This window comes from Netta rufina (assembly GCF_964035555.1).
Source record: "Netta rufina genome assembly, chromosome: 9".
Classification (NCBI taxonomy): Eukaryota; Metazoa; Chordata; class Aves; order Anseriformes; family Anatidae; genus Netta; species Netta rufina.
Genome location: NC_140132.1, coordinates 11,854,658 through 11,876,879, shown reverse-complemented (window position 1 = coordinate 11,876,879; position 22,222 = coordinate 11,854,658). Strand labels below are relative to the sequence as shown.

The following is a 22,222-nucleotide window of genomic DNA, read 5'->3' as shown; positions in this document are numbered from 1 at the left end:
ACAACAGTAAGTTACTGGCAAACACGTGAAACCGAGGGCTGGATCCAGCAGGGACTTTCTGAGATTAGGCTGTGCAAGGCAGGAGGTAGCCACCACAGAGAAAACAGTCCCTCCTGTGGCATTTCAGCCTGCAGGGGAATTCATATGTCACGACTTGGGAATTTTCCATTTGGAGCCCCTTGTAAAACAAAAACCACCTTGCCTGCTCCGACTCCTGCCTGCGAAAGGGGTTCAGTGCCAAAGAGTGAAAGGCGTCCTAAAAATGGGCTGATCCAGGGAGGGGGGCGATTTAGCGGCTATTGAGAAACAAGGAAGGACAAACAGTGTTAGGTCATTGCTTCTGCAAACACAGCCAGGGCTGCTTCTCTATAAAAGGGGGAGAAAGCGGCTCCAGAGCCATCACAGACCCGGAGGGGACGGTCTGTGACCACGACCACCGCAGCCCCTCCTCGGCACCCGACTTCCTGCTCCAGCATGAAACTTGTGCTCTCCGCTGTGCTGTCCCTAGGGATAGCTGGTAAGTGTGTGCTGAAAGCAGGCTGGGGGGGAAGGAGGAGCCCAGACCTCCCAGGACCACAGGTTTTCTCCCTATCCCAGGCTGTTTTACAGGAGCAACTGCAGCATGTGCCAGACCAGACAGCTCCTAAGTTAAACCTGGCAGCTGAGTAATTAAAACCTGTCCGTTTTGGCAGCTATGGGTACCTGCAAATGAGGATGCCTAGTCTGAACACTGACAACAGCAGCTCAGTGCAGGGCAAGGGGAAAAGCTCCCCTCTCTCTCCCCCCTTCCCCGGCAGACGCTGTGCCAGGAGAGGAGCATCCCCATGCGTGGGGTTAAACCAGCGCCAGCCTGCCTGTGCGTTGGGTTAAACCTGAGGGCAGCTGCACTAAAACAGAGCTTAAATACCGAAAAGACCCCTGAGAGGAGTCCCTGCAGGCTTCCCCTGCTGCTCCCCCAGAAGTTTGCTTTGGGGCTGCAAAGTGGTGCTGCCGTTCCTCACCTCTCTGCTCGCCCCCGGGGTGCTGCTCCCCTCGTGGACCTCCGAGGCTTCCTGCAGCCAGGGGGGAGCCTGGTGTCCCCCAGCAGCTTGCCCTGTTCCCAGCCCTTCTCCGCTGGGCTTGGGAAACTCCTGGACTGCTTTCAACAAGCGGAGCGCTGTCCTGCTGCCACTGCTGTGCTTTTGCTCATGCATTTCACATGCGGAGTGTGCCGCTGCAGAGCTGGCGCTGCTTGAAGCACGGATTCCTCTCCTCTCTCGATTCGGGCAGGCAAGGGGCAGCGAGCCATGGCAAGGATACTGCTGCTGCCTACACCCAACATGGGAAGGAGGGAGCAGCAGGTCCTTTCTGACCTCCCATAAAGCACGGTGATGACTGATGTCCTCTTGGGGACATCCCTCCTCCCTGCTGCACGGAGTTTGCCCAAATGCTGTGCCACAGGGACTGAGGCACTGGGGCTGCCCTCACCTTTCCAGTGCTCACCAGTGCTGCCAGGCTGAGCAGTGCCATGAAGCAAAGCAGTGGCGTGCTGGCTGTCACTGCTGCTCGTGCCACGGCCACTGGCCAGCATCAGTGGAGAGGTCTTCAGGAGGACCCATACCAGCCCCTGCCCAAGGTGGAACAGTTGCCAGCCCCACATTAAGCTGGCCATGGCTTTTTTTTCAGCCAAAAGGTGAACAATGTAGATTTAGGCAATGAGAATTAGGGCTATGAATTCCCTGTGTGGCCAAAGTCAGCCTTTCCACTGGGAGGAGCAGGAGGTGTCTGCTGGTGGAGTTACGGCTTGAAAAGTCAAAAAGACAGAATATTTCAGAGGTGAAAAAGAAAATGGGAACTGCACGAGTTAGTTGGGAGATGCGTGTGAACAAAATGTGCCTGGAGAAAGGGAAGTGTGCGTGTCGTGGTCTGCACGATCCTGCCAGGAAGGGGCAGAGCTATGTGCAGGTGTGGGGCCAGTTGTGCACTTTAACTGCAAGCTTCCAACATCTCTGGTGCTTAGGTTGCTGAAGGAGTCAAGCGTCTGCATTGACCTTCGGTCTTTGCTTGATCAGCCTCCCAGCACAGCCAGGCAGCTGCATTTACTGGTGGGGCACCCTGAGAAGAGGGGGCTGTGCCTGCGTGCGGGCAGTACGGCACCTTGGTTGCTGCCTGTGCTGGAGGAGATGGGGAGTAGAGAGGTAAATATATCTGATCTGCTGGCCACCAGGGAAGCTGTGTGTGGCAGCATACTGAACATAGTCCGGCCAGATTAGAGCTGCTCTCCCTCTGGGGTTATTTGCAAAGAGACCGCTTCAGGGGACAGTCTTTTCTTTCTGTTTGGAGTTTGGTTTCTATTGGATTTGTTCTCCTGCCCCTGTGGGCGTTGCCATGAGTTCAGGCTGCTGGAGTCACCATGCTGAGCAGGGACATCCATTACCCAGGGATGGGGATGGTTCTTCCAGATGCTTCTGCAGGTCCACACGTCAGGTGAGAAGGAAACTCCTTTCCTGTGTGACTTAGGAGATGCACAAAGGAGGTCCTTCTGCTCCCCCAAGGCCATGGCTGCAAGGAACAAGAGATGGTGTTTCTCCCCCATTGGTGGCTTTCTCCCTCTCTGAAATGACTTTTATTATTATTATTATTTATTTTTTTCCCACAGCTCTGTGTTTTGCTGCTCCTCCCAAGACAACCATCAGATGGTGCACAATATCCTCAGCAGAAGAAAAGAAATGCAACAGCCTAAAGGACCACATGCAACAGGAGAGAGTTACATTGAGCTGCGTGCAGAAAGCAACGTACCTGGACTGCATCAAAGCCATCTCGGTGAGTGGGCAGCAAACAGCTGTGCCGGGCGCTGAGGAGGTTGCAGCAGCACCTTCCACCTGGAGAAAGGGTTTCCTTCGAGTCACTGGTAGCGAGCCTGTGGTCCTGCTGTGGAGAAGGATTCACCCACAAGGATCCAGGAGAGACAGCTGGGAAGTGTTTTCCCCTAGTTTTGTTTATTGATTGAAATCTCTTGCTCTTTAGAATAACGAAGCAGATGCCATTAGCTTGGACGGTGGTCAAGTTTTCGAGGCAGGCCTTGCTCCCTATAAGCTGAAGCCCATTGCTGCTGAGGTCTACGAGCGAAGTGGAGGTAACGTTTTCACGTAGCATTTTTAAGCCAAGTAGTGGTAGCAAACTGGTAGTGCAAAGGCCTTCCTTTCCACCCAGTGCTCCCAGTGTTTCTGCTGGGTGTCTGAGCTATTGCCCCTGGCTTCCAGATCCCCCAGGGGAAGGGAGGGAGCCAGTAATGCCAAAATGCAAATCATTTGTTGCTGCCCATGACCACTGGGTCACTACAATGGAAGGGGACAGAACCAGTGCCCTGTTTGTGCTGGTGGCTGTGCTGAAAGTCACCAGTGATGCGGTGATGCAGCGGCCGTGGATGGAGATGACCATCAGCAGAAATGCCAGCCCTCCCAAAACTTGGCATGAAAGTTGTTCAGAAGAGATCCCAGAGATATTCATTCTGCTATCAGTGACCTTGAACGGCGCGGGTAAAGCACAGCGGTCCCCACAGCTGGCTGTGCAGCCATCGGCCAGACCAGCTTACAGCCGCAGCAGCACTGCCATTAGTTTTCTCCCCCTCTGCCCAGGAGGTCAGCCTGCTTGTACACAATATTCAGGATCAAAGCAACACGGGTGGGTCATTCCTGACCATGTCTAAGACTTGGTCTCTTTATTCATATGTAACTGGTGGAGTTGGTATAATTCTAAAGACTAGACGTGGAATTTCAGACTTGTAACGCTTGCATGAATGCTCCAGTGGGCAATGGTGTTTGAGAAAAGACTCTTTTAGGCAACCTTATAAGTATATGTCCGTAACATATGTCCAGTGACAGAGCATTTTGCATGTGATAGTGTTTTCAGGATGCTTACGACTGCTTGTTGTAATGTACACTGCTGGTTCAATATAGGCAGCGCAGCTCACCCCTGAGAAAACCGGAAGACCAGGCTTGTTCAAGCAAAGCTATTAATTACCTTTTCGCACTGCAGGCTCCACAACCAGCTACTATGCTGTGGCTGTTGTTAAGAAAGGAACAGACTTCACAATAAATGACCTGCGAGGCAAGACCTCCTGCCACACGGGCCTGGGCAGATCCGCTGGCTGGAACATCCCCATTGGGACACTCATCCACCGGGGAGACATCGAGTGGGAAGGCATTGACTCAGGCTCAGTCGAGCAAGGTGACATGGGGAACAGCATGAGAAACGGGCTGATGTTAAGCCGGGGGTGGTGGCAAGGTGAAGGCGGCATTGCCTGATCTGCAGAGGTTCAGAGGCAACTTGGAGAGCAACCAAAGCATTTACTTTCTTTCCGTGTTCCCCCCAAACCCTTCTAGGTCCTTGTAAAAGGGAGTTTTAGACTAACCATTGCATGTTTCTCCCCTGCAGCGGTGGCCAAGTTTTTCTCTGCCAGCTGTGTGCCTGGTGCCACCACTGAACAAAAGCTGTGCCGTCAGTGCAAGGGGGACGCCAAAACCAAATGCCTCCGCACAGCGCCTTATTCTGGATATTCTGGAGCTTTTCAGTGAGTGAAAGTTATTTTTTGTTATACCAGGGACTGCTGTGCTGTAATCAGGGGTCCTGATGAGGTGGAATGTATAGAACCGGGACTGCTGGTAATTAAAGACCCAATTAGCAATAACTGGCAGGCAGTCAGCAGGAGCTGAAAGAAGGAGCTCAGCTGTCTGATTTTGCACAGACCCAAGGATATGTAGCATTAGCCTTGTGGTAACTCTAACTGGGTCTCTTGAGCATTACTTCTCTGCCATTATATTTACCTCCCTGCCAGCATAGTTTTTTTGGGAAGACTGCTGCTCTGCGGTTGCAGTTTATGCCAAAGTAATTTGCTGAAACAGGAGACAGGGAGCCATGATGTCTGTTGTTTTTTGTTTGTTTTAACATTTCTTCGGTTTCGTCTCACCTACAGATGTCTGAAGGATGGAAAAGGAGATGTGGCTTTTGTAAAACACACAACTGTTCAAGGTAGGCCTGCAAACCACTTGTTTCTTCTTTCCATTCCAACCTGTTGCTTCCACTCCATCCTGGGATTAGTCTACGCTGTGCAAACCTTTGTTTCTCTCCTAGCTTACTTCATACCTCAGATCTTTTACACTCTGGAAACACGTTTTGTACACTGTATTAATTACAGGACTAACTTATCCTTGTTACTGAAAAATATGATTGTGGTGGGGTCTAATTCTCCTTTCGGATTCTTCTCTGCGGAAGGAAAACCTGCTTGATATAAGTTCAGAAGCATTACCATTGGTGCCATACTGCAGGGGCAGCTGTAGCGTTATGACAGCAAATGCAGGGTGAGCATGAGGTGGGTAGAGGAGCTCACCCATTCCTCTGGGAGCTTTGGTCCACAGCAAGAGTTCACTACCTGCACCTCTCGGAGAGGGAACGTGGCCTGGCATTGGCAGGACTGGCAGTGAGCTTGGTGGAGGGCCACCAACAGGGCCACGTGGCAGGGATGCTTGTCTTGTGAGGAGAGGCTCGGGGAGGTGGGCTTGGTCAGCCTGGAAAAGAAAAACTTTTGGGGGACCTCAGAGCAGCCCGTCTGTACCTACATGGACATTAGCAAGGAGGTGGAGCCAAGATTGTTACAGGGTTGGACTATGGAAAGATGAGAAACCATGGTCATAAGGCAGGGTTTGTGAACTGATTGAAAAGAGAGGTTCGGACCATACGCAAGGAGAAATTGTTTCCCTGTAAGGACAGTCAGGCAATGGGACAGGCTGCCAGGGACAGCCGTGCAGTCTCCATCCTTGGAGGTTTTCAAGATCCAACTGGAGCAACCTGGTCTGCCCTGCTTTGAGCAGGGGGTTGGACCAGAGATGTTCAGAGGTCCTTTCCTACCTGAACTCTCCCATAATCCTGTGCCCTCTGACCTGGGCTCTGTTTTCAGCCTTGACACTGGCTATCTGCTGGCCTCTACAGACCACACGTGGGGTCTGACCTCTTAAATCTACTTGTAAGGTGTTTGTAAATCTATTTGTATTCGTATCTATATGCATGTGCCTGGATGTCCAGGCACTACTGCTACATGAATAAATACTGACGGGCTAGTTATGGCAGCAGCAGAGATCATCTCATGTGCACGTGGATTCTTTCTGCGCTGCCTTTGTATGACCACGGTGATCCCATCTCTCCTAACACCTTTGCATTATTGCAAAGAGGTTTGTGCAACTTGTCTGCAGTGAAGAATTCTTCCCTGAGATTCAGCTGGAATAAATCAATGACAAAGTTGCCCCATGCTGGGCCGTTGTCTGTTTTTGTGGAGATGCAACTCATGGTTCCCTTCTTCCTCTAGAAAATGCCCCAGAGGAGAAGGACGAGTATGAGCTGCTGTGTCTGGATGGCACCCGTCAGCCTGTGGACAGCTACAAAACGTGTCACTGGGCCAGAGTGGCTGCTCACGCCGTTGTGGCTCGGGATGATAGCAAAATTGATGACATCTGGAGCTTTCTCTCAAAAGCGCAGGTACCTGCAGGCTCTGCTTTCATTCCCCTGCCATCCGTCTTCTGTCCCCTGGCTTTGCTTGCTCTCTCCAGTTTTCTGAATGCTTTGGTGTAGTTATTTGCTGATTATTTTTTCCCTGTGGCAGAGCAACTTTGGCGTGGCCACAACCAGCGACTTCCACCTCTTCGGGCCACCTGGCAAGAAGGACCCAGTCCTCAAGGACTTGCTTTTCAAAGACTCTGCTATAATGCTGAAACGTGTCCCAGAACTGATGGATTCCCAGCTCTACCTGGGCTTTGAGTATTACAGTGCCATCCAGAGCCTCCGGAAAGGTGGGCAGGGTGTGATGTACAGATGTAGTGTCAGTGGGAGATGCATTGAAGGGTCATGATCGTAAAACACGTCTGGGGAAAGGAAGATGACTTTCGAAGTATAGAGTGTATTCTCCATAAAATATTTCCTGTGAAAGGTATTGGCTTGTGTGGTTGGTAGAGAATTGGCATTGTCAAAACTGCTGCTCAGAATAGCTGTTTCTGGGATGTAAGAGTACAGGATCAGGAGGAACATCCCAGGACATCAGGCCCAGCATTGGCCATTCGAGGGAAACAGGGTCCTTCACTTCCATCCAGACTCATCAAGCATTTACTGATGTCCTAGCTGGCTTTCTGTGTCAGATGTCCAACAAATGACCCCTGAAAGCCACTTAACATCCACAGCTGGGCAGAGGTCTCTGTGGTAGGCTCAGCCACCATGGCCTTTATGGGAGGAGGCACATCGACTTCACATAGCATCAAAACAGGTTACTCAAATGCTACCTCACGAAACCATGAGCAGGTGGTGCTTCTCCACCTCCTTCTGGTCCCAGTCCCGAGGCTGGCTGTGTGTAGAAGGCATCGTGGCAGAGTCCCCCTCACCCAGAAACCGCCTTCCCATGGCCCTGTTGTTTGGCAGAGCTCTGGGCTTATTCTTTCTTCTCCGGCCATTTTTTTGCAGATCAGTTGACTGTCGGCCCTAGAGAAAACAAGATTCAGTGGTGTGCAGTAGGCAAGGATGAGAAGAGCAAGTGTGACCGCTGGAGTGTGGTGAGCAATGGCGAGGTGGAGTGCACCGTGGCAGACAACACGAAGGACTGCATTATTAAGATCATGGTAGGTTTTTTTCCTTTTCTTCTCGCCAGGATTCTTTCAGCTGGAGAGAGGCATTGACTCTTTCAGCCTGATAATAGATCTGGGGGTGAGATTTTACCATAAAATGCTGGGGGCTTTCTGAGAAATAACAGCAGGCAGAAACCAACCTTATCATTGGGAAAAGGCTCAACTAGCTCTTCAATGATTAACATCTTTAAAAAATGTTATTAGACAGAGTTCTTTGATGTTTCCTAAACAAGAAATAATTTTCTGGTGTGAAGTAACCTTTTATTTAGAAAAGCAAGGTGACTGTAGTAAAATATAAACAGAAGAAAGTGAGAAATACATTTTAAGTTCAAATAAAATGAAGTGGTTGTACTGCCCAGAAGCCTTAAAAAACAAACAAACAAACAAAAAACAACGTAATTTGTTGAGAAAGGTTTTTTTAGACTGACTTGCTTGCACCTGTCATGCCTGTTATTTTCCTCTGTACTTAAAAACAAACACGTTTCTGGGATCCAAACAGGGAAATTTTCTGCAGTTAAGAGGTCTTGTTCTCTGATGCAACCAGAGTAGCTGTAATGTCGTGCTTAGTCTCCTGCCATTGGATCTGGCAAATCCTCTGAAATTCTTCGCCTCTAACAACCAGTTTTCCCTTAGACTTAGAGCGTGCCCTGCTTGCTGATCCAGCCTGCAATGCAAGCACTCTCCCCTTTGAGTTGAGTGTCCCAGCCTACAAAGAGCAGTTCTTCTTGCCATTTCGGGGTCACACAGAGAAAGGCCATTGCCTGCTCAGGAGAGGATGGGTTCCGTGGTGTAGATGATGTTAGTTCAGAAAGTTGGGTCAGTACTGTGGAGACAGCACAAAATGCAAACTCCAAAGGACAGGTGAGATAAGGAAACAGGCTGGGAGATGCACCCATGTGAGCCTGTGAGTGCCTGGAGGTGAGAGCTGCTGCGGGAGGTGGCTACAAGCACACGTGAAAGGTAATTTCAGAGCACCCTCTCTTTGCATCAGCAAGAACTTGTCTGGCCGTGTGCTACCCTCTCAGGCCCCTTTGCCCTCAGCCTGTCTCCTCTCATTTACTGTTTCTGCTAAGATCCAGTTTCCAAAAAGAGCTGCCCAGGGGAAATACAGGGTCATTTCATCACTATGTGGTTTTCATTTCAGAAAGGTGAAGCAGATGCCATCAGCCTAGATGGAGGTTTCGTCTATACTGCTGGCGTGTGTGGGTTGGTGCCAGTGATGGGAGAAAGCTACGAGGGTAAGTGCAGTCCTGGTGCTGGGGAAGGGGTAGGTGCAAAAGCATTGGTTTTATTCTGAAACCTAGAAAACAGCCTCAGTGTTGCATCCCACAGAAAACACATGGCATGCAGGGCAGCTCTACTTGATGCTACATTCCTGAAAAATCAGGATTGTGATCACCTCCAGCTCCTATCTTCTTCGTTTTAATCATGATGCCCCTGTCCTTTAGCACTGGCCTTGGTGAAACTAGTTGTCTTAGCACTGAAGAACGGAGAGAGGCTGTTCTTTGTTCTGTCAGTTTGCTCAATGCAACCTTAAATAGCCACTTCTAGAATGAACTTTCTCCAGAAAATAGTGAGCTTGACTTATTTTTGGATTTACCATATGTTTTATCTAATAGCTTCTTTTTCTTTCCCTCAGATGACAGCCAGTGCAGCAAAGAAGAAGGACAACCAGGTAATTACTGCCAACAGAGGGATAGACAATTGTCCGTTCAGATATAAGAGGAAAAATACATATACAGTCATGAGCTGAGAATTAATGGCCACTCTCCACACAAAGAGTTTTGTAAGAACCACTGTGTACAATACAGATGTGAAAAATCTGGGTGAGAAACTAACGTTTAAATGGAAACTCTGGGTCTGCAAGCAGATAACAAGGCAAAGCACATGGCAGCAGCAGAGATTTGTGCAGAGTTGCTGGAGCACACTGTGCTGTCATGGTCTTTGACATTGCCAGGGCTGCAAACAGAGAAAGAGGGACTGGGCTGTAGCACTGGGGAATTGTTTTTTATAGAAATAGAGAGAGGAGGGAAGGTTTTGTCTTTTGCCAAAGAGGATATGAAATGGGGAGGCATACATTGTGTGCATCTTGCCACAGCCTTCTTGCATACCTGAGTGCCAGTTTTGTCGGGGAGAAATGTCAGGGGTAATAATTTCCCAGGAGCATGGTGGGAATAGATGCATAACATCTGCAAACTGTTTTCCTGTTGCTGTGTGGCCAGTCCTTCATAAGGACAAAATATTTCTGCTACGCTGTGCGTAGCTGCCCTCTCCTAAGTGTAGCTGATACTCTGGTAAGGGAGCACAGTGGGATCCTTGGGTCAGTCCTTAATTCTCCTCTCTTTTCCTTCCAAAAGCATCATACTTTGCTGTGGCTGTTGTGAAGAAATCTGATGGTGCCATCACATGGAACAATCTGCAAGGCAAGAAGTCATGCCACACCGCTGTTGGGAGAACTGCTGGCTGGAACATCCCCATGGGCTTGATTCACAACAAAACCGGGAGCTGTGATTTTGGTGAGTCAAGACATACATTCATTTGTCTGAGTTAGAAACCTGCGAGCAAAAACGTTTTGCCATGCCTCCTCTGATCTTCTTGTGCCTCGAAAACTCTCACTTGGAGAAGGAAATGAGGACAAGTCTGTTATTTAAGGTTTCAGTGAGCAAAGTTTCAGGCTTTGGTGACTGATTCTGACTAGGATATGGCACATCAGCTGTTTTGTGGGGGCTTCACTTTTTCACCTCTCTCCCCTTCCCCTTTCAGCAGCCCAAAAGGCATTCCCAAAATGGGAACACAGGCTGCTCCGGGTACAGGGCGGCTGCTCCTTGTGCAGGACTCTGTGTAGGAGTAAGGGATAGATTTCTGAATCCCAGAAGGGCTGAGAATAGGGGATAGGGGCTGCTCTCAGTTCAAGAAACCTTAAGGGACTGATCTGACTCCCTTGAGAATAGTGGGTAAAAAGTCTGCATTGCTCAGAAGAGCAGCCTCTATACCCAACTTTCAGTCAGTGAGAATTATGTTCCAACAAAAATAATACGGAGATATTATGGACCAAGGCAAATTAAGCATATAATTATTATCAGCAAATCTAATCTCAAGAACATACTATTGTTGTTAAGTTTTAGACTCTGCCTCTCCATCCTCCTACCTGCCTTTCCTAATGTCCCTTCTTCCCCCTAAGTTCTCATATTGCTGCCAAACGCAGTCATGCCTGCCCAGAAAGGCTGGTTCCACACGAGCTGGGAATGGTTTGCAGAAGACACATTCTTCTTTCAATGCCAAGATCATCAGTCACACCAAGGGACAAGATTCCTAGTAAAAGCGTGATGCATGTGATGTGCTGTCTGCTGAGGCACGCTCCTCCTCGCATCGCAGCCTGTTCCCAGTCCCCTCAGCCTGCTCATATAAGATCACCACAAGAACGTATTATGAAAGGAAACCCCAGTTTTCCAGTGCAGAAAAAGTAAATTTATTTTATTCCTGTTTTATTCAGATGATTACTTCAGTGAGGGCTGTGCTCCTGGTTCTCCTCCTAACTCCCGCCTCTGCAAGCTGTGCCAAGGTTCAGGGGAAAACCTGCTGGAGAAGTGTGTCGCCAGCAGCCACGAGAAATACTATGGATATACTGGAGCTTTACGGTAGGTGGGGAAAATGCTCAGGTACCTGGGGGGCTGATCAGAGAGGTGATGGGTAGATCATGCATGGGGTTTGGCCTCATGCTGACACTAGTCCACTGACCTTTTCTTTTTCTCCCCAACACTGCTGCAGGTATATAAGCCTGCAATATTACTTATGTACTCCATATGTTTTTTCTTTATGCAGCTGTCTTCCCACCATCTCTTCTCCTTTTCTCCAGTGTAGGTGCAAAATGTACCCGTTCTGTAAAAATTAATGTACTGGTCCTTCCAGGCAAACTGGGAGAGACATGAGCATTTTGGCCAGAGCTCCTACAATGACAGTGGTGCCACGCTTAATTACATAACAAATTATGTAAAATAAAGAACGTTAAAAAGTGGAAACCCAGAAACAATGCTGCCACTGCATGCTCCCTGTTAAAAATGTTCCTTGCCTTGGTTAAAATGAACAATTCCCTAAAAAGAGAAGGGACCAGAGGTCAACCCCAGTGCCATCTCCTCTGTACCAACCAGTAGCAGATCAAGTCTAAGTAATTTGTATTGGGCACAAACTTAAGAAGAGAATTTATTTATTTATTTGTTTATTTATTCAGTTACATCTAGTAGCAAAGAGACCCTCCTGCAGGATTTGCAGTCATTTTGGTGCAAGTTTTACTTTTTACATGGCTATTGAAAGGTGCAGCCAGGCACTGCAGAAAACAATGCAAATTCTGCTCTTGGTTGAACTACTTCTTTCTGACAACAAAATACATCAGTTACTTAGTATGTTAAAAGGATGTGTGTGTTTTTCCAGGATGTGTTAAAAGATTTTGTTTCAGATATCCTTAAAATATTCATGGCAGGGCTCCTAGACCTGACTATCTTTGGAGACTAATTTCACAAAGTAAGATATGGGTCAGAATCCAACCTGTGGGAAAGGACCAGGACTCCGGCACGCATATCACTTGCCTTTCTTTGTACTTCACAGGTGTCTGGTCGAGCAGGGTGATGTGGCCTTTATTAAGCATTCAACTGTTGGTGAAAACATTGATGGTATGTGGTTATCCTCTTGCAAAGGACTTGGCAGGACTGCTTCCCCCATCTGCGTTATTTTCATTCCCAAAACACTGACTTCAGCTGCACAATTATTCTGGTGGCCTGTTAATTACAAACTCCATATGGCTTCTTTTCTACATGCGAAGTATCTAAGTGTCAGTGCACACACGTGCAGGGACAAATGCTTTGCTTGGGTGTTGAGAGGGTGATTATGCCTCTACTATACAAGATCTCTGAATCTCCAAACCAATTCTCTTCATAGGCAAAAATAAAGAGGACTGGGCCAAAGGTCTGACAGTGGATGACTTTGAGTTGTTGTGCACTGATGGGCGACGGGCAAACACCATGGATTACAAGACCTGCCACCTGGCCAAAGTTCCTACCCATGCTGTGGTCGCACGCCCTGAGAAAGCAAACAAAATCCGTGAGCTGCTGGAGGGACAAGAGGTTAGTGGTACTGACAGTGGGAGGAATGTTCTGGGGTGGTTTTTTACACAACACGTTTACATTTTTAGAGCAATGATGCTCTCCAAGTGAGTGAAATGTGGAAGATTTTGACTTAGTGATATGGGGTCAGAGCCTTGTCCCTTAGCCTCCCACTCCCTCCATCCCTTCTGTACTTACAGCTGTGTTTTGGAAACTCCTCTGGGGTGCCTGATCTCTGACCCAGCTGTGTCAGGCACAAGGTAGGCAGCAAGCCATCCAGCCCCGCTGGAACACACACAGTCCTCCAGCTACTGCTGTCAGCATAACCAGGTTATGTCAGCTCTTTTTGATTTCACACCAACAATGCTGAGATTTTCTCCGCCATCTGGATCTGTTAAGAGACGCTTTGGAAGTCAGCTCCTTTTGCTTTCAGCTCATGGTGAAGGCACAGAACCTGCTGGCAGCTCCTCCCAGTGGGATCAGCAGATAGTGAAATACTAAAAAAGAAAAAATTTTTGTTTTGCCGGTCATGCCACAAGTGTGCTGCTTACCAGTGAGAGTCCTGCCACCTAGTCACACGGACAGAAGATTCAGTCCTAAACTTTTGGAGCTTGACTGGGGGCTCCCCAGGACAAGGAGTTCGTGGTGAAGAAGTAGTACTAAAAGTGAGGCTTGTACGAGCTGAATCTTGCTTTCTTTCTACTTTTTACATACACTTACCTCTTCATGCCTTATTTCAGAAACTGTTTGGATTACATGGAACCGAGAAAGAGAGATTCATGATGTTTCAGTCTCAAACCAAGGATCTTCTGTTTAAAGACTTGACCAGGTGCCTGGTTAAACTCCGCCAAGGAATAACACACAAGGAGTTCCTCGGAGATGAATACTATGCTTCAGTTGCTAGCCTCAATACCTGCAACCCATCAGGTAAATGTAACAGCCTCAGGACAAAGTCAGTGAATCACAGTTCTTAGCATCAGCCATATGGACAGTTATTTCTGTTGCTGTCCATTTAAAGAAATTTATGTCAATTTTTTTAAAGAAAAATGAGGATAACTCATAAAGCTGCCAGTATACTTCTCCCAGAGTTTCCTGAGCTAACTTCTGCCAGATTGGAAACTTGTTCTGGCATCAATGGGAATGAAAGATTTTTAATTACCTTTAGAAAACATGGAGTTTGAGAAGTGGTAAAAAGAACCCACCCTGTCCTGTCAGTCTGTGTTCAGTGTGATCTGTGGTTAATGCTCACTTCTGGTGGTATGGTGGATATGTTTTCCATGGTATGACAATGCTGGCACGGTTGGCTGTGCATTGGTGGGATGGGAGCGATGTTGTGTTTTCTGTTTAAATGCAAGGTCTGAATTCCTCCCTGTCCTTTCCCTTTTCAGATCTCCTCCAGGTGTGCACCTTCCTTGAGGACAAGTAACAGGATGGGAAGGGCCCTCATTGAAGGGGGAGGAAACCTAGTGCCGTGACTCCTTTTGTGCCCTCAGCTCCAACACTGACCCACAGAGGGCCCTCTGCCTTCACTGCTTCCTCTGCCCTTCTCCATCACTCTGAAAATGGCTATTTGAAACTTCACAGTTTTCTGCTGCTGTCACAGCAAGGAATAAAATCTCGAAGTCTAAAGAGGTTTCCTGAGATTTCTCAAAGTAGTTATTATGCCCACTCCTTCCCTGGCACCTCTTGCTGCAGGCCAGTGGCAGACTCCAATCTGGCTATTGCCATTCAAGGCTATTGTTGCCCAATAGCGAAATTCCTTTCAATATTTTCTAAAGCAAAACGGATTAAAGGTGTCCTAGAGTCTAATTAACAGACATTTTATATTATCTGTGCTTCCGCTTTACCCAGATTATCCCATTATCTCCCCGGGAGACAACAGCTGCCCATTGTGTTTGGGATATAGAAAGACAGAGAGTGTTTATGTGAGGGAAGCTGAAGGGTAGAGAGTATAAAAAAACTACAACAATAACAGCAACAAAAACATAAGAATATAGTGGTTGTAAGATGGAAGGTGTGAATGGAAACCACTCCATCTCATATCTCAGCTGGGTGGATATGAATAGTGCAGAAGCAGAGTTATTTCCACCAGGCAGTACATTTAAAATGCAGTATGTCGCTGTGGAGAGCCCAGGCTTAGACTTCCTTTCATGAGAAAAATTGAGGACCTGTTTGGAAACCTGCATTTTGCTGAGCTTCTGCTGAGCTACAAAACAAACAAACAAACAAACAAACAAACAAAAACAGCAGGTAGTAACCCTCTTTTCAAGGCAGGCATAGAAGAACTGCTGAGGACAGAAAAATGTTGAATTCCCGTTTTTGCAGGAATTAATATTTTGATGGATTTGCAGTGGTGATATTTGAATGCATATGGCACATATTGCAAGACATCCACTAGCCTAACTAAAGAGCACTTTTGAAGACAGAAAGTTAAAGTGGAAGCAATGATATTCTGTGCTTTGCACTTTTGTAGGTTCAAGTATATTGGACAGATGGTTTGTTTAATCTGTTCTTAAGAATCAGCAAAGAGAGACAGTGTCCCTAAAAGAGCCTGTTTCTACAGCTAACTACTGCTACAGGTGGAAAGCTTTCCCCGAGAACAAAGTTCCACAACCTTCCTGGGCAGTCTGTCCCACTGCTTGCCTGTCCTAAGGGGAAGAAGTTTATCTCATATCCAGTCTGAACCTCTCTTGTTTCAATATGCTTCCCTTGCTTCTTGTTCTGCACCACTGTGAAGAGCCTGGATCCATCTTCCTGCCATCTGGAAGAAATGTGGCAGCTGGTGCCAGGTCTGCCCTGAAGCCATCTCTTCTCCAGCCTCAACAAACCCTGGTCCCTCAGCCCCTGGGGTCATCCTGGTGGCTTTGTGCTGAATTTGCTTTTGTTCATCAAGGTCTCATTGAAGTAGGGGCCCAAACCTGGCCACAGCAGCTAGGTGTGGTCTAACAAGTGCTAGGCAGAGGCCAGCAACCACCACCCCAGCCTGGCTGTGCTCCAGGGATGTGGTTGACATCTCTGCTGCCTGGGCAGATGCCGGCTACCCATGCCCACCACCACTCCATCACCTTCTGGTGACAACCTGGCAGTGGGAAGAGCCTTCAGGGTGCCAGCAGCAGCTCTGCCAGCAGCGGCTCTGCCCGCAGCCACCCTCCAGACCTCCAGCAGAGCTGGGGGATGATGCTCCTTCAGTTTTAACCAATTTGGGATGTTTTTTGCCATCTCTCCATGGTGGCCTCCTCCCTCTGCTTCCCCACCTATGTCCCTTTTCCCCCTCTGGCCATCCCTGCCTCTCATTGTGGCTTTCCAGTACTTGAAGGGAGTGTGTAAACAGGAGGGGAACGCCTGTTTATATTTGTTGATAGTGACAGGACAAGGGGACATGGTTTTAAACAAAGATGGGAAATTTAGGTTAGATATCAGGAGGAAGTTTTTCACTCAGAGGGTGGTGAGGCACTGGAACGGGTTGCCCAGAGAGGCTGTGAATGCCCCATCCCTGGAGATCATAGAATCAGAGAATATCCTGAGTTGGAGGGGATCCGTATGATCTGTGGAAGAACTCTATAACTCAAAGCAAATAAGTTATGAAGTAGGTATGTGGTTTATTTTGGGGCTGGGCACATAGCTCCCAAACGCATGCACACCTTAACGCAGCAACCTGCTTTGGTTATATGCAGTAAAAAGTTACAAATGCATGAAGTTTCCCAGTGCGCCCATACCTATTCATAACCTACCCCCGCTTTGTATTAAAATTAGCTCCAAGCAGTCATTTCCATAAACTCCTCCCATCTGCGCCTGCGTGGTGGTGGTCGTCGGGGGGCTGTGGGGATGAAGGCTGAGAACTCCATCACCACTGCTTGGCCCCCTGTACAAAGGTACAGACTGAGCTGCTCCTTGGCTCTTGTCCAAACCACAAGGTGGGTCTGGGACGGTTTTTGAGGCAGGTTCCCCATTTTTGTCAGGAAACGCCTTCTGTGAGGGGCTGCGAGACTCCTTATTTTGGTGAGTAAGCAAAGACACGCGGCAGTATCAATTTTAATGGGATTAAGTAAGCAAAGACACTCGGCAATATCTATTTTAATGCGATTAAGCAAGCCCCCATTCTTCTATCCCAAGGACCACCGAGCCCAACTCCCGATGGAGACACCCAAGACCAAATTGGACGAGGCCCTGGGCAGGGGTTGGCCCTGGAAAACCCTCAGGGTGCCTCCCCCGCCAGCCCAGGACTACAACTCCCAGCAGCCCCCGCGGCAGCGCCTCAGCAGCGGCGGCGGGACGAGGCGGGACGGGGTGAGGCGAGGCGCGGCCATGGCGGGGGCGCTGGAGCCGTACCTGGACTCGCTGCGGCGGGAGCTGCAGGCGCCCGGCCCCGCCGCCTTCTCCGTGCTGCTGGCGCTGCTCCTGGTCGCCCTCACGCTCCGTGAGTCGCGGGGCCGGGCCGGGGGGGCGGTGCGGGGCGGCGCGGGGCGCGGCGCGGCCCCCGGTGTCTGAGGCCGGCCTCGCTGTGCCCCGCAGTGCTCTGGAGGCTCGCGCAGGCCGGGAGGAGCGGCCGCAGGGCCGTGCTGCTGCTGGGGCTCTGCGACGCGGGCAAGACGCTGCTGTTCGCCAGGGTGAGTGCGGGACGGGCCGGCCACGAGGCTCCCTGCAGGCTCTGCCTTCCCTTTAACACCCTCTCGTCGTTTGGTTCTGTTTTTTTCTTTTCTTTCTTTTTTTTTTTTCCTCCCCGCAGCTGCTGACGGGCAAGTACCGGGACACGCAGACGTCGATAACCGACAGCTCCGCCGTCTACAGGGTCAGCAGCGACAAGGTGAGCGAGCCCCGGCTGTGCGCTCCCAGCGCTGCGGGAGATTTTGTGCTTTGCCGGCTTCCAGCTCGGAGCCAGCCCTTTGCTCGGCCTCAGCAGGGAAGGATTCCTTTAGGCGGTGTGCAGGCAGGAGAAGGTTGGCAGGTATTGGGGACTCCTTGTCTGCAGAGGTGTTTCTTTTTCCTCCTTTTTTTTTATTTTTACAAGAGGAAAAGGAGCATCTTATAAAGCTGAGTAGAACATGCAGCACTGAGTAAAATATGCAGTGGAGAGAGGGGTCTGGCACGGAGCAGGAAGAGTTGTGAGGAAGCGTTGTGCTGTTGCGTTGAGTTTGTTTGCTTGGCATTCATTTCACTCCCAAGAAAATCCGTATTTGGAAAGTTTGCAGGCTTAAAAATGGCCTTCAGCTGAACTTCATCTGGCCCCCAGAAGGGATTGGTTATTTCCAGATGCTAGGCTGCTGCGGTTATTTTCCATTTACAACGATCTCTTTAGTTTCAGAAGGGTTTCTTTTTCTTGCCGGGTGCACACGTGGCAGTGAAAGCATGAGCTGACAGCATGTTACCTGCTGGTGAATTTTAAAGGTAGATGTTTTTCTGCTTTTTCTGTGGCAATCTGTGCTAACAAAGGTAATAATAAGGGGTTAAAAACTTAGTAAAAAGAATTGCAGGGCTTTTTAGTTTTTTAAATTAACGTCTCTTGAAGATTGGGCAGACAGATATTTGGGGTGATGGAATGCTGTAAGACAGGCTGCTGTTTTTCTGATCAAAGGTTTCCATTAAAATACGAAAGCAGTGAGCAGACAGGATCCCGTGTAGCGGTTTTTCCCCTCTCGGGAACAGCACGTGTTTTGCTGAGAATGGTGACGTGGCCCTCTGTGGTCACATCTGTCAGGAGCCTGCGAGAGGCATTTGTTCTCTTTAATGTCACTGCTTTGGCTGGCTGGCTGCCCGTGGAAAGAGAAGTGATTGCTGCTTTTAATTGAAGAAGTATCTTGCAAGGCTGCTTTTGCCTTATTTCCTAACAAAGCTGTGTGCATTTAGGTTGGCTTGCAGTTGGGTAGCTTGTCTGCCTGAATAGATATCTCGAAGCAGAGCGGGAGGCTGTGATTTTGCTGTGCAGAGGTATATTCACCAACAGAGACGGTGTAAACCTGCCCTTTACCGAGTGAGGCAGCCTTCCTAAAGCTCTGCCACTCACACTGTGTGCGTGGTGCTTGCAGGGAGGGCTGTCTGGAGGAGGAGAGGGTGGAGCGTGCTCGTTTCTGCGCGGTTGTGCTCTGTCCTCACTGCTCTGCCGGGCGGTTTGCTGCTGTCGCTCTCTCCTTACCGAGTCCTGGCCGCGAGTGTTGTTCCTCAGTGGTTCTAAGACAGCACCTCAGCCTGTCATTATTGTTTGGGCCGATGGAGAGACTGCACCCAGGGGAGTGTTAACGTGCTTCTGTGCTGTAGGGGGTCACTCCCCACTGCTGCCCCAGCTGGAGCCCACCACCAGACTGGTTTTCCCCAGGTGCAGGTGTTGCTAACAACCTCTCGCTTCTGTTTCTAGAACGCTAATGTGACTTTAATCGACCTCCCAGGCCACGAGAGCCTGCGGCTTCAGTTCCTGGAGAGGTTCAAGGCTGCAGCCAGGTAAGGTGCAGGCGGTTGGCTGGGGAGGAGGATGCAGGGGATGTTATTTATTGCCAGGGATGAGCCAGGTGAGGGTGCCGTGCGCTGGGTTGTGAGTGTGTGTGTGTGTCCTGAGAGTCAGCTCTACTTTGAGGCACTGGGTGTTTTGCTTCCCCCACTTGCCTGCCTTTGTAGTGCATCAGGAGGCAAAGCAAATGCAGCAGGGAGGGTTTAGGGATGCGGTATGTCTTTGGGACAGAGAGGGACAGGTTTCATGCTGGGTGTGAACAGGGGGGGTGTATCAGCCCCCATGTCCTGACCTGCTTTTAGGTTGAATGAGGCTGGGTGTGGAAACAGCTGTCTTGGCCTAGGCTGCGATATCTGCAGGGGAAGGTGGTGACAGAGGTTTGTGCACAACACCTGCTCCCTTCTCTCTCCTCCAGAGCCATTGTGTTTGTCGTGGACAGCGTAGCTTTCCAGCGGGAGGTGAAGGATGTGGCAGAGTTCCTGTACCAGGTCCTGGTCGACAGCACAGTGCTCAAAAATGCGCCCGCGCTGCTGATAGCTTGCAACAAGCAAGGTACTGTGGGAGTCCTGAAGGTGGGAATGGAGGTTGTTCAGTCCCTGAGTGACTGTTGGGATGAACGGCCATGTGTGACGGTGAAATCACGATTTAGGAGTGCTGCTAGATTTTCAGGTCTCTACAACTTTCCCCATGGAGGTGTGGATCCCTCTAAGTTAATCAGAAGCTTTTTACCAGAATCAAGTTTGGTGTTTTCAGACAATGAGAAAAAAACAAATTTTCTTTTTGAAAAAAAAATATTTTTTGAAAAAAGTATTTGAATTTTGGTATTTTTCAATATTTCAAATACCAGGCACTTGACTTGCTGCCATTCGTGCCCACGGACACAAAGCTCCTCTCTCCATTATCCTAGCACAGACACTGTTGTTGTTGTGCCGTTAGGTCTAACGACAGCACGGTGTGAGCAGGCCGTGCCGTAACGTTAGGAGGCTGAAGCCGGTTCTGACCTCTGACAAAACCAATGAGCTAATTTCCTTTTCTCTTCTCTGTCTAGATGTCACAATGGCAAAATCAGCGAAACTTATTCAACAGCAGCTGGAGAAAGAGCTGTAAGTGTGAAATTGGATCTTAAACCTCTCTGTGCATTTCTTTCTTCTCCTTTCTGTCTCTTCTGCCAATGCTCAGTGAGCCCCTTGAGCCACATCTGTTCTTTGAAGATAAAGAGCATTCTGTTTTGTCTGTGTAGGTGTAATCAGGATGAGAGAAGATTGCTTGATCTAGGACTGCTGCAGTCTTGGGGAAAAAAAAAAAAAAAGGCAGTGTGTTCCTTGCTAGAAGCTGTAGTGTGGAGAAAATCCCAGTCCTTACCTAAAAGTCTCCAAACTAATGCGTGTTCCTGGAATGCAGCTGTCTCGTTGCCCTGCTCTTTGGCCGGTAGATGGCAGCAGGGTGATTTGTACCGCTTCCTCTTCACTGCTGAGTGCCTAACCTCCCGTCTGTAAGGCAGTTGAAATCCTGGGCAGAGATTGCTGTTTGTCTTCCCTAGCCTGGCATTTGGGAGGCAGTCAAATCACAGTGCGTGATCCCCGATATCACGGTGCCTCCCCCTGCCCAGATGGCCTGTTGAACTAGTGAAGGTCTTGAGCACTGTGGGCCTTTTAACTTCAGGCACTTGCAGTCAGACAAGCAGCTCTCGCAGCCCAGGTTCATTCCCTAGAGCGAGAACAGGTTTTTGCCTCTTCTGAAGTTCTGCTTCCCTCTCCAAATTGACACTTATGGTTGGAAGTCATGCCTCGCTGAGGAATTGAGCAGCAGCGCTTCCCTGCGTTAGCCCTTCCCACCAATTTGCCCCCACCCATTGCAACTCAAATGTTTTTGACTTTTTTTTTCCCCTCAGCATCCTAAATTAAGTCTAGTACAGTCTGCAGTGCCTCCAGGTTCATGTTTGCATCGGATTCGCATGTTTTTGCTGAAGAGGGGTCAGACCTGGGGATGAATGAATTTGCTAATACACAGCTCAATAATTCTGCTCCCTCTAACGTGCTTGGTTTGTATCCATCTGTGCTCTTGGCAGGCTGATCACATTGATGGATAAGATTCACTTTGTGCAGAGACCACATCTCAGCAGCTGTCACACAGGTAATTTGTTCTGGTTCATGGTTCTTGATCCTCTCCTTTCTCTCTCTGCAGCAACACCTTACGAGTGACCCGCTCTGCAGCCCCCACCAGTCTGGATGGCTCCGCCGCAGGGGGCCCCGCTCAGCTGGGGAAGAAGGGCAAGGACTTTGACTTCTCCCAGCTGCCAATGAGGGTGGAGTTTGTGGAGTGCAGCGCCCGTGGCAGCAAGGGAGAGGAGGGAGATGCTGACTTCGAGGGCCTTGAGAAGTGGCTGGCCAAGATCGCTTGAATGGAGAAGGGCAGGGCAGGAGGGAGAGATGTGGGGAGGCTGGGTGGGTGGGACACGTGGAGAGTGAAAGGAAAGAGATGGTTTGAGGCACTTAAATCTCATCTTTTAGAAGATACTTCTGGAAATTTCTAGAAAAAGCTGGAAACAAGCATTGCGGTGTCTTCCTCTGCTGCTTATGGCCTTGGGAGTAACGTAATATCTGGTGTGATTTCTCTGACTGTGTCCATCACGCTGCAACCTTTTTTTCCTCTTCCTTCATCTTTCTCTGGGATGCTTACCCTGCGGGCTTCTGTGTTTCCTTGAAATGTTTGGTCTTTTCATGTGACAGCTGCCAGGCAAATTAGGGACAAGAGCACTGCCAGGTGAGTCTTCTAGAGACTGGAATCTTTGTCCTTTTCCGCTTTGGTTTAGCGTTGCATCGCTGTTACTTCTGCTTACTTACCTGCTGCCCTGGCAAAGTGCACAGACTCTCTCTGTTGTGCAGTTGCTGAGGCAAGTAAAAAAAGCTGTTTTCCTCTATCTCCTACCTCCCCATTCTTCCAGACTGGTGCAGTCCAGTTTCTGTGGGACTGGAGCGACTTAATAAATCCCCAAAGCAGGCTGGCTCATCTACCTCTGTCACTGTGCACTGCCGGTGTCTGGC

The 22,222-nt window shown here is 49.2% G+C and overlaps 2 protein-coding genes across 2 annotated transcripts; both read left to right on the top strand.

Moving 5' to 3' along the window:
• Positions 1–383: 383 nt before the first annotated feature.
• On the top strand, positions 384–14,506 carry TF (transferrin). The gene is made up of 17 exons (XM_084292004.1): positions 384–517; positions 2,639–2,802; positions 3,007–3,115; positions 4,018–4,209; positions 4,417–4,552; positions 4,955–5,010; positions 6,341–6,510; positions 6,635–6,821; positions 7,483–7,637; positions 8,788–8,881; positions 9,283–9,318; positions 10,001–10,159; positions 11,137–11,281; positions 12,246–12,310; positions 12,576–12,760; positions 13,480–13,666; positions 14,128–14,506. The coding sequence occupies exons 1-17, from the start codon at positions 475–477 to the stop codon at positions 14,163–14,165; spliced, it is 2,121 nt and encodes a 706-aa protein (XP_084148130.1). The 5' UTR covers positions 384–474; the 3' UTR covers positions 14,166–14,506.
• A 2,505-nt stretch (positions 14,507–17,011) lies between these two features.
• On the top strand, positions 17,012–22,182 carry SRPRB (SRP receptor subunit beta). Its single transcript, XM_084291905.1, has 7 exons — positions 17,012–17,156; positions 17,252–17,346; positions 17,466–17,543; positions 19,089–19,171; positions 19,594–19,730; positions 20,227–20,281; positions 21,363–22,182. Exons 1-7 carry the CDS (start codon positions 17,045–17,047, stop codon positions 21,577–21,579), a joined length of 777 nt encoding a protein of 258 aa, XP_084148031.1. The 5' UTR covers positions 17,012–17,044; the 3' UTR covers positions 21,580–22,182.
• The last annotated feature ends 40 nt before the right edge of the window (positions 22,183–22,222 follow it).